The 11,943-nt window shown below is 40.5% G+C and overlaps 1 protein-coding gene across 4 annotated transcripts in view; it reads right to left on the reverse strand.

Annotated features, from left to right (window-relative positions):
• The window catches only part of PHACTR2 (phosphatase and actin regulator 2), a 143,702-nt gene extending 131,864 nt beyond the window's left edge, over positions 1-11,838 (reverse strand). Inside the window, exon 1 of one of the 4 annotated variants that reach the window (XM_071740696.1) lies at positions 11,659-11,838. In XM_071740696.1, coding sequence (XP_071596797.1) covers positions 11,659-11,806 — 148 coding nt within the window. In that variant the 5' untranslated portion in view covers positions 11,807-11,838. The remainder of the gene's footprint in view (positions 1-11,658) is intronic. The other 3 variants (XM_071740695.1, XM_071740698.1, XM_071740697.1) reach the window with 3 other exon arrangements.
• Between the last annotated feature and the right edge of the window lie 105 nt (positions 11,839-11,943).

Here is an 11,943-nt window from a genome sequence, read left to right on the forward strand (position 1 = left end):
CTAGGGTAAAAGTGAATGTAATGTAACTTCTCATCAAAATAGTGAGGGAGGCTTTCCTTTGGTTTTACCCTTTAATTTAACTTATCTTATTATCAGTTATTTATTTGCTGCTTGGGAGAATTCCTTCCCATCTCTTTCACTTCCCTCTGTTTTCTCTCTGTCACAGATGGAGGACATAGATGTGGCTCTTCCATTCAGCAAAAAAACAAGATCTGTCTTTAACTCCTTAGTCCAGTGTGTCTGGTGCAAATGGATGGCTTGTCCTTACTCAGCCTGAACACAGAACAATAGAAAAACCACAACTGCAGAAGACCTTTCTTATAGCCACTGCAAAACAGCTTCTTTTCACATGGTTTTTAGTGCATTTTTCCAGCTCTGATTTTAAGTGCTTCCAGCAGGGTAGCTTTCACTGTTCCTCCTGGGACCATATTCCCCAGCCTCATAAAACTCACTCCAAAAAAACCTCCTTTATACATATTCCCTTCTGTACTTGCATCACTTTTCCCATCTTGGCTTAGAACTAGTAGAATAAATATCTTTTTTTTTCCCACAGATTTTACACAGTAATGCAATAAAGTTGCAAAAGATGTGTGCTCCGTCAAGATAATTTCACTTGGGAGGAATTTATGTGATACCAACTTGTGTGTTGCTTGCAACAGATTATCTTTAAGTTTAATAAATGACAACTCCACCAAAGTGCAACACCAGTCAAAACAGACAGTATAATTACAATCTTCACAGAAGAAAAAAGCAATTAAGTCTTTACTTAAACTGCTGACACCAACAGTGGGTCTAATAGGTTTCGTCCTGCTGAGTTTGGCAGTCTGGTTATAGACATCTTGCCAGCACTGGCCGTGTCAGTGATGTTTCCTTTCTTTTTTTTAAGAGACTGGCAGCTGTGTTATTATAGATATGGTAAAAAAGTGATTAAATTTTACTTAACCCAACTTGAGTTAGGAGTGGTTTCAAAGTAACACCTAATTGCTATTAGGCAAATACCTTGCTATTTTAAGGTAGGCTGCCACCTTCCCCCACCCAAGGATGGGCAAACCTGCAGAGCTGCCTACCTGTTGCTGCTGCCTCTGCAGCAAGCATGGAATGAAAAGCTTTATTTGTCCTTCTGGAAGCTGCAATAGGAAGAACTTTCTTCCTGGGTCTGGTGATGTTTAGAAGAGCTCATTGACACAGAGCCAAAAAGGGATAGGCAGCATGGCAGAAGCCTCAGTCAGACCCCAATGTCTTCCCTCCCTGTAGCTGAAGGAAGGTTATTCACTCTATTGCTTCCCTCCAGGTCTGGCAGATCCTGCACTGTAAGGCTGTAGCTTTCAAATGCTGTTTCTGATAGACCACTAAATGCACAAGCTGAAGCACAATGTGCTCATGTACCCAGTGGTAAATGGGCACTGTTGGCTTGTGCGCAGAAATCACCTACAAAATCATAGATTTGTAGAATGATAGAATCACAGAATTTCAAAATCATATAATTGTAGAGTCATAGAATAATGAAATAGTTTGGGTTGGAAGGGACTATTTAAGGTCATCTAGTCCAGCAACCATGCAATGAGCTGGGATATGTTCAACTCTATAGGTTGCTCAGAGTCCCATCCAACCTGACCCTGAATGTTTCCAGGGATGAAAATATCCAGATATCACCTCTCTGAGCATCCTGTGGCAGTGTTCCACCACCTTCACTGTATAAAGTTATTTCCTTATATCTAATCTTCCCTCTTTTAGTTTCAAGCCATTACCCTTTGGCCTATCACAACAGGCCCTGATAAAAAGTGTATTCCCTTCTTTTCTTATAAGCCCACTTCAGGTACTGAAAGGCTGCAATAAGGTCTTCCTGGAGCCTTTTCTCCTCCAGGCTGAACAACCCCAACTCTCTCAGTCTGTCTTCATAGCAGAGGTGCTCCAGCCCTCGGATCACCTTTATGGGTCTTCTGGACCCACTCCAACATCTCCATGTCCTTCCGAGGCTGAGGCCTGGAGAGCTGGACACAGTAGTCATATATACATTCATTGATTCACCTCAGCAAGATGCTATTAGACAGATCCCAAGTTGGCTGTGTACATACGAGAAAGCTCTGAAAATTACTGTATCAATCCTTTGGAAATCTTTCCTGAAAATAATTTTTGCTATTTGTAGATCAAAAACCATTGTTTATCTCTACTTCCAAAGAATAAGGCAAAATTCATAGCAGATGTGTTTCCAAAGGCTTAAATAGCTGTGTGGCAGCATATTTTTTGGATATGCTATTCACTAAAATAAACATGGGGTGAAATATTGCCATTCAGTTTTGTTTGCAGCAAGGCATAACAGGAAGACAGCATTATTTTTAAAAACGTTCCGGACTCAGAAGTCAAAAGACTGTACGAAAGATGCTGTGCCCCTGGGGAGCTGTAACTCTCCCTCATGGCTCACTCCTAAGGGTACAGAGTTAAGAGTCTACTCAGAGAAACACAAATGGAGGTGCCTGTAGCCCAAGTAATGAAAACAGCATGTCAGGCTTCATCTGCGGGGCTAGAGCAGATCATATCACGACTTGGGATCTCCACTAGTCCCCGATGGATTACACTCGCTCAGGCTGTGTAAGTGAAACAACTCCTTTTGATTTTCAACCATTCTAAGCTCGCCAAAATTGCTTTTAATCAGAAAAAAAAAAAAATCATCAGAACTATGTCTCATAAACACTGCCTTTTCATGCTGCATTTTGGTAACACTCATCTTTTTTCAGATAAAAAGATCAGTTTCATTGGTGGTTTAAACCACTAACATTAGCTGTCAGATCTGACACTGCAACAGAGGAAATAAATAAGAAAGAGGCAAGCAGATGACTGCTAATTATCCTTTCACTCACGACGTTTAAATATAGCTGCCTGTGTTTGAACACAAAGAAGGCCTGCAATTAGGACACATTCAACTGCAAATACACTGCAACTCAGTCTTTACTGTGCTTGTATCTGATACAAAACAGAATCTTAACACCAAACTTACTTGGTGCCTGTAATTTTTTTTTTTTTTTTTTTTTTTTGAGTACGGTATATACTAGTCACAGACATATCTCAGAAGCTGTGATTGTCTCCCCAAAATGGAAAAAGCAAACACATGCTCTGGAGGGGGAGCTTTGCTCAATGTGCTCTTAAGGGGCCAGTTCCATTAAATACTTCATTCTTCATCCTTATTCTCTTAAAATGACATTTGAACTTTTAAAGAATTTGATATAAAATGATTTAGCTATGACAAAGTAAAGTGGCAGTGACTATACTTGCCCTGACTAAGTGGATGGGGTCCCTCAGAATACACACATTCCCCTGCCAAGGAAATTCTGACACTTCTCTGCTACGTGCATCCCTATTCCTGCCCCCAAAACTAGGAGGAAAAAACTTATATTAAATTTTCTTACATTGAAAAATTCTAAAATCCTTAGACTAATATTTTGAAGTGACAATTTACCATTTTCAAATTTTGTCAGGCAACAGTGCAGGAATGTACCTGAAATCAGCATTGTTTCTACAAAAAAGCAGATTTTCACAAAAGTCTTATTTTATCAGAGAACATTTGTATTCAAAGAAACTAGCTCACTTAACAACTTTAAATAGTACAGGGGCTGTGCCAGACTTCAGCCTTTTCCTGATCCGTACCACTGTGCCAAGCTTTAACTTAAAAAGGCTGTGAAGCATTTCTCCTCCTTTCCTAACCATTGGCAAACCTTTTTCTTTTTTCCCAATTTTTAGGATATCTGTTTTCCCCTTCACAATGGATGTCTAAAACTGAATGAACCTCTGCCTGTAAAAATTCTGACCTTTGTTTCCTTGTGACAGTCAGGAAAGAAAGTTAATGTTTGTGGTTTCCTAGACCATTCTTATCTCAGTCTCTGAAATCAACGCGCCTCCAATATCTGGAGTGCCTCAGGACTGAGTGGTCAGAACAGACCCGAACACATCCACAGCCAGACCTATGCAGAGGATCATGAAAATTGGTATGGACACAATACTAATGAGGTTTATTAGAAACTGTGGTTAAGATAAAAAAGAAGCAAGTAGGGGAGAGAGAAGTGAAAGAGGGGGGAGAAAGGAAGAAAGATCAGTGCCTTTTGTTTTCAGTATAGTTTGGATAGGAACAAGTTGGGTAAAGGTGCCAAAACTCAGCTACTGGCTGATGCACCCAGCTGACAGAAATAGAATGTGGTACTGTGGTACTGTGGTACTGGACACGTTCCCCATGTGGCAGCCAACACAGTTTGCGTGTCAGACTGAAGCCATGCCTGAAGTTGAAGGGAAAGAAAAAGTAACTGCTGCTAGTAGGAGTTCACTCTCCCTAAACAAGTTTCTCTTTTTGATACTTTAAATTGTGCAAATGATAAAAAATGTAGGGTGAGCTGTAAAATACAATTCAAAATAACCATGAAGTGCTGTATTTTCCAGAAAATAAGACATTAATTAAATAAAGCAATAAAAATCATTACCTCAAAGGGAAGTTGCTTATGCACAGTATTTTATCATGTGAAGTGTCACCATGTGTCTACCTCTAGTACCCCAATATTTGTCCCTGTATTTCTCTGAATGTGGCCAGGCTGTTTTAACAACATGAAAAATGAGAAGGGCAATGTCAGAAATACGTAAGAAACATAAGAGAGAAGTGAGAGGGTAAGAAAGTGTCTCACCACCAACGCATGAAGTGATTTAAGCTTCTTTTTAGCTCCACTTCATTGCCAAATCCTCTGAGAGCATGGCAAACAAGCAAAGCTCAGTGGCTTTGAAGCATCAGGCAGTGTTAAAGCAGTGATCATGCTTCTGAGTCTATCATATGAATACATGATACTGATATAATTAATTAATATTTAACTGCTTTAGCACTTCAAAACACAAAAATCCTAACAATACTAAAGGCATTCATAGAGTTTATACAACACAACATATTAAAAGTACAATTCTGCATCAAAACTGCATAACAGAAAATGAGTTTTCTCAGCTCACCACCTAGGGAAGTGTTGACTGCCTACAAACTGCTTGTGTTTCAAGAAGACCACAGGGCTTTCCACATATGTGAAAAGCAAGAGCATCCCTTGTTGTGGTGGGTTTTAAGGCAGACAGTTTCAAAGGCAGAGTGAAAAGTGATTGAACTTGCAAGACTGAAGCAAAGATTTTCTTTTTTCCTCTAGGTATTTTTCATTCTGTACCACTTGATTTGTACTTGAGGAAAAGTAACTTCTGCATCTGTTAAAAATAGCAACATCCTAGGTAAAATGCTAGGGGAAAAATAATTTTAAAAAAATATTATTACTGAAGGTATCTTTGCCTTATGCAAAGGCATATTCAGTGAGGACCACCAAAAATTCAGAAGCAAGATTAATACTGGTGTTATTGAAAGTGGATGTCCTGCAGAAAGTCTGTCCCTGAAGTCTGACTTTAAAAGTAAAAACTAAATTAAAATTTTAATCCCTCACTAATCTTACAAAAACCTGCCAAGTCTCCCCAGCCCTTTGACCTTAAATAGTGACTGCTTTTTCACAAAAATAACATCAAAAAGAACAGGTGTGAGAGGGTGGGTAGGTAAGTAATATAAATTATTTCATCCTAGCAATGGATTTGAAGGGAGAAATATTTAGGGTTTTAGACTAAAACAAATGCTTTTTTGAAATAAATTGTTTACATACAGCAAGAGAAGTAATAATAATAATAATAAAAAGAAGTATTCTTCAGCAACTCTTCTAGATACTTTCTTCTGACATCATACTTGACATGCACTTTAATATTAAATGGTTACTTGCTAGAAGCCACACACCAGCAGGAAGTGCTAAATGCCAAAGGGCCTTGAGAAGCTGAAACACACACAGAGTAACAAAATGCTGCACATATCACACAGTCAGCTACTGATTAGTTGCTGCAAAATATTAACCAAATCATACTCTGCAGATGTTTGCAGTCTAATATCTACTTATCCAACCATGCAGATTATTACCACCTTTAGAAAATAGTATTTCCTTTTAATCCTGAGCCCATCTGAATATTTGATTTTAAATTTGTAGTCCCAGAAACTGGGTCACATGTAAATGACACACAGTATAGGTGGTTTGTATTTGTGTATAGAATCATAGAATCATCATGGTTGGAAAGGGCCTTCAAGATCACCAAGTCCAACCATCAGTCTTACATCACAGTAATCACTAAATCAGCTCCTGAAGCACCATGCCTACCCATTTTTTTTAATAAGCCCAGAGACAGCAACTCTAGCACCTCCCTGGGAAACTTCTGCCAATGCTTAACTACTCTTTTTTTCCCTGATATCCAATTTGAGATCATTGTATTCTCTGTGTTCCCCATTTCCCACTTAATCAGAGTTAATCACAAGAACCCAGATCTGTTACTCTGTAAGAGTTGGTGTGGAACAATATCTTTTAGTCCTGGATAAAACAGGAGATTCTTATTTCATATGCAATATTGTATAAACTCACATTAGAAATGGCTGGCAATATTCCTACACACATTTCTTCCCTGCACACCCACCTAACCTTATAAACTAAACCAGTTTTCAGATAGACCGAAACTTTATCAATGTATGCACAAAAGGGGATATGATTCCTGGATTTTTCCTCAACACACTTAGGAAACTACATGTTACATGTGAAAATGAGCAGAATGAGATTTAACATTATGGGCGGATGGCCTAAGTGTTTGTCCAGATTATGAAACAGTAGATGCTGCAATTCCATAAGCATATGGCAAATTCCATTATTAGAATTGCTGCCTCTTTCTATTAGGTTAAATTTTCAAACTGATGGAAAAATATTAATGTGGATTTAGGGACAGGATGTTTATTGGAAATTACACAGTCTTGTTGAGTTTGATGATTTGTCTTAACTTTTACTGTAGTTTTCTACACCGAATTATCTGCCTTGGGGTTTTTGCAAAGTTCTGTGCTTTGAATTATGTTGCAAACAAGTCCTGCTTGATACAACCATGTATGGAGCATTGTATGCATGTATGCTTTGCTGTAACTCCCATATTTTCATATAATGTACTAAACCCAGTCAGATGCATTAGGTGTGCATGTTCTTCCACACCATGAGGCTGTTCCTCCCTCACTCCCACTTGATGATAAATCACATCTGATGTCTTCTCCAAAATACTAGACTCAACTCCCATAGACTTGGTAGGACTCTTGCTTGGTATACATGGAAATTGGATCCAAGAAACTGCAATCTGTAGGAAATGCAAGTGCAGAAGGAAATACAGGCAAATCTTAACAGCTACCTAGCTAGCCAAATTTTATCTTTTTCCCTATGTTCCAAGGCGCCAGATAAATAAATAAGAGTTTTTTGGGTTTCACTCTGTCTAGATGCTCAAATAACTCCAGCTGTTGAAAACATTTCATTTCCTTTGCACCAGTCAGAAAGTTTGTCCCTTAAGTAGAGAAACTGACTTCTGTTAACTTCGCAAAGTGGAACACTCTAATAATGAAAAGCTCCAATAATTATCAAAATCGTCAATTTTCTTCCAATCCAACATCAACCATTCTGATCACTACATGAAATCTTCCCTTATATTCTCTGAAGTGGGTGAGTTGAAGCCCACCCTCTTTCACCCACCCTCTTCTGGAGTCCACAGCAGAAGGAATTGTGGCCATTACTCATTACAGTTTTGAATAAATTAATGTGTGAAGGACCACCTTGATAGCCAGAAATTCCCAGAATAATCCTGGGTTGTACAACTTTTGAGGCACTCAGACTTTCACTGTGTGCTGCAACCCAGCATCTGGGGTATAGCCTGAAGTACTGACAAATTGCTGACTGACTTCTAAGCAGGTATTTTTCATGTCATCAGAAAGGCACACAAAAAAAAAAACATTACAGGAATGGCAGCATGCTTGAGGATTTCACTTATCTCCCTGAAAGGTGTGCTTCTTAGCAGTGGAACAAATTGTCCAAAACTTCTGCCACTTGCTGAAGAGCAAGACAGAGGAACTGTAACAATATGACAGTGTCAATACCAGAGTGGAGAAATGGGTGGTTTTTTGACTTCTGGTCTGAGCAGTAAAGTTCCCTTTTCACCAAGTTGCACCTTACCACAAACCTTACCGCCTTCGTAACTAAATGCAAGGCTGTGTAGCAAAACCCACAACACTAAAAAGAGAGCAAACTGAAAGCTGTCTATGTGGACATGCAGATAAAGAATGGGCACTGAGGTAGCTGAAGTTGATGTCTGAAGGCTGGCAAGAACAGAACCCCCAGCACCTCACTGCAACCAGAGCACAAAGACAGCTGATATGAAACAGCAGCCTCCATCCTCCACTCCAGTGCTCACTGCTTGATCTGGTAACTGTCTTCAGCCCCATGGACACCAAACCTAGATTTTGGAGAAGTTGTGGGAAAGTGTTTGAACTGGGTCTTTATTTCAAGTGTTGTTCAGTTCCCATCTATGCTGGAGAAGTCAAGAAACTTGGCTGGTTTGATTCATCTTTAAGGTGGGTTTAACTCCAGTCACTAAACAAAAAAAGGATGCTTACAGGTATGTAATTTAAACTGCAATTTTGGAGTTGCTCTGTTGCTGCTCTGAAATTTTAGAATGTTTTTTTTTCTGCACCACCAATCTCCAAGAGATGTTCTGACAAACCAGTGAGTTGTCATGTGGGGAGTACCATGAGGCTGAAGTGATGCAGAGGCTATGCCTGCCACAGAGACATTGAACTTCTCCCACACTTTACTTTTTCAGGGCCTAAATCAAAACTCTAGATCATATCACCCTTACTCATGATGAGGATCATCTTATTCCTCACGTGTTTTACCAGAGGTAAAGAAAGAACTGAAAGGTAAAAGCTTGGTACAGCAACAGGGGAGGTGACAGCCTAGAGGCAAATTAAGAAATCTTTTAACACTAACTTTAAAAGAAAATTCCAGCTTTATATGTAAAAAAACCTGAAAATATACTGTCCTCACAAACTGGACCACAGCTGTTGAAGTGAGATTCTGTAAAGTGATACCAGGAAGTTGCTACTTTCATTATATGATAATAGCAGGGGAAGAAGTGGGGTAAGAAAGCACGGGCAGCAGAAACGTGAACCACCTGACCTGCCTCACTTTACTGTTGAGATACATACAGCACTGATCTAGAATAAAAAACAGATGTGCTTTTAGAGAGGCTACTATATTTCCCTTATCTAGAAGGGTCTCTACAAATACTGCCTCTTAACAGATCCTGCATTTAGAATGGTAGATCAGGAAGTAGTAAAATACACAATGAACTGTCTCTAGGGGTACCAACCCATCACTGATAGACTTCGAGGAGACAATATCATCTTCTAAGCACAACTGGTTCCAGGATCTAGAAAATTAAGACTGATATGCAACAGAAACTGCAACCTGTGACTTCAACAGCTGCAAGTCAATCACTCCAGGAACAGGCAGTAAGCAAACATTTTGTGGGTCATCTAAAATGCAAATTGGTTTTCTGTATGGAACAGCTGGACCACAGGTAACATCTGATGTAAATTAGTGACCTAGTTTAAATTAATAAAATGGTACATCTAAAGAAAGAGATAAAAGCAAAAACAATAATCAGGCTCACATTGTTTCTCAAAGTGCTTCACATTTGTGTCCCCATTATAGTTGTTCTCCAGGTTAGTGGGGGAATGAAAAAGCAAGTTATTATAATGGCATCTTAGTATACAAAATAGTCTCTAACCACCACATTAAAAATTAAACAGCTTTGCATCTTTAATGCATACTTGCTTTTTTAAAGATGGAATGAACAGTTGTGTGGCAGCATGTATTTTTGTTGTGTCCAATTAGAAGCCAGAAAAAAATTCAGGAGACAGCAATGGAGAAAACAGAATGAAAGACAAGATGTAAAAAACTCAAAAAAATAACACCCCCCCCCCAAAAAAAAAAGACACCGAACCAAAAAAACAAAACAAAAACAAAAAAACCCAAAACAAACAAACAAAGAGAAAGGAACTCTTGCCACTTGCTGGCAGGAAGCACATCCTCAAAATAAAAAGAAAAAAATCAAGTAGGGCAACAAGGAGGCCTATATTTTGTGTGTAGGGAACTACAATTAACATATATTTGTAAACACCATCATTTTACCTCCACTGGATTTGCCAATCCCTTATAATGAACCCAGCTCATCATTAGTAGTCTTTATAGTTGAGTTAACAGCCAACATAGTCTTATGCTGGTATAGCCCCAGTCTTGTCAACCTCTGTGGTGATCCCTCTTAAGCTCCCATCCAGCTTAAGGCATCTCATGTACACATCAAGTTGTAATGGGTTGCTCATGCAGCACTCTACCAGGTGATCCTGAAATACACCTTACACCTAAAAGCAGTCCTTTCTGATTAGGATAAACCAGTGGAACTTACCCCTCCTCCCTGTCCCAAATGTCCTTCAACGAAACTTTTAAGTAGACAAGGAAAAAGGTAGAGCAGAAAATCGTGCAGAAAATGGCACATAGAATTGTTTTGGCTTGCAGCCTCTGGCCCCACAAGCTGAATCTCCTTACTCCTATGTGACTAAGCAAGATTTCACTCCCTCACTTTCCTTCATGAAGGCATAGCCCTATATTTGAGTTTTCCCAAGCAAATGTCTGTTTCATCTTAACACTCCCTGGGGAGCAAACATAAGAGGACACTGCAGTCCATCACAGACCCGACCATGCACTGTGCTGTCCTACTTGTGCTGCAGCAGAGGAGGTCCCACAGTGCTCTCTGGAGCTTTCCTGATGGCACTGTGATGCACAAGTACTTCTATGCAGTAGATTGCACAAGTGCATCCCAAATACTTACATCACCGGGGATTCATGTGCCTACAGTCTTTTTTAGTCAACAGAGCAGGGCTGATTTGCCACTGATTTTCAATATGTGCTCAGCTGTATGGACAACAGTGTTTCATGTTCCTTAATACCTGACCTTAGGAAACAGCAAAAGTAAAGTACAGCCCAACTAAATATGTATTTATTTTACTTTAGCCACTTTAAAATATCTACATTGTAACCTCAGCCTCTCACTTCCTCTCATTTTACACAGCAAAGTTACTCTGAACCCTGCAGGAAACCTACTCTGTCCCAGAGGGCCAGCTTCCACCCATAAATTGTCCCCTTGCAGAGGTTACCTCTTGGAGGACAGTGGGATATTGACTCTCGCATTTTATTTTGCATCACCTGTTAATGTAAAACCTGAAGGCCATATAAATGCATGGGGTAAAATCCTAAAAATCAATTGAAGCGTAATGTATCAAGTGGCAGTTTTGTTCACCCTGCAATACACTCTGAAGCCATCCTGAAGCTTTTCTCTCTTTGCAGTCAGAGATGCTTTGGTGAAGGAGTGGGGACCAACAACTTTACTGGGGTCTATTTAATCCTGAAAACACGGCTGTGAGCAGCTGGGAACCTGATGAACATCATCTTGTTCGTTTACTGCTGTTCACTTAAAACTGAAAACACAAGTATGAAAAGTCGGGAACCTAATGAACATCATCTTGAGGGATAGATTAGGCACCTCATAAATCAGGGACCCACAGCTCAGCCACCGAGAGAAGCCAGTCCCAGGTCAGGGAGGGCAGGGCAGAGTGTGGAGGATGCTATCTTTTCACAAATTCCCCCAGCTCATTTTGTCTCGGGAGGCTCGGACACAAAGACCCTCCCCTCCCTTCTTCCCCCTTACCTGAGCCCCCCACGTTGGACCGGAGGTGGCAGGTTCTCCGGGAGGAGAAGGAGGAGGAGGAGATGTCGCTTTGGGAGCGGCCGCGGGGACCGGGCAAGGACCAGGAGGTCGGCGGTGCTTCCCCGGCGTTCTCCGGCCTCTCAGCCATCGCCTTCGGGGAGCCGAGAAGGGCAGGGAGGAGAGGAGGGAAAGAGGCGGTGAGGGAGGGGAAAGGGAAAGTTTGCAGAGGAAGAGCCGCCCCTCGCCTCCGACCGCCCCGCCGGAGAGAGGCCGCCCCGCCGGGAC

This window comes from Heliangelus exortis, chromosome 3 (genome assembly GCF_036169615.1).
Source record: "Heliangelus exortis chromosome 3, bHelExo1.hap1, whole genome shotgun sequence".
Lineage (NCBI taxonomy): Eukaryota > Metazoa > Chordata > Aves > Apodiformes > Trochilidae > Heliangelus > Heliangelus exortis.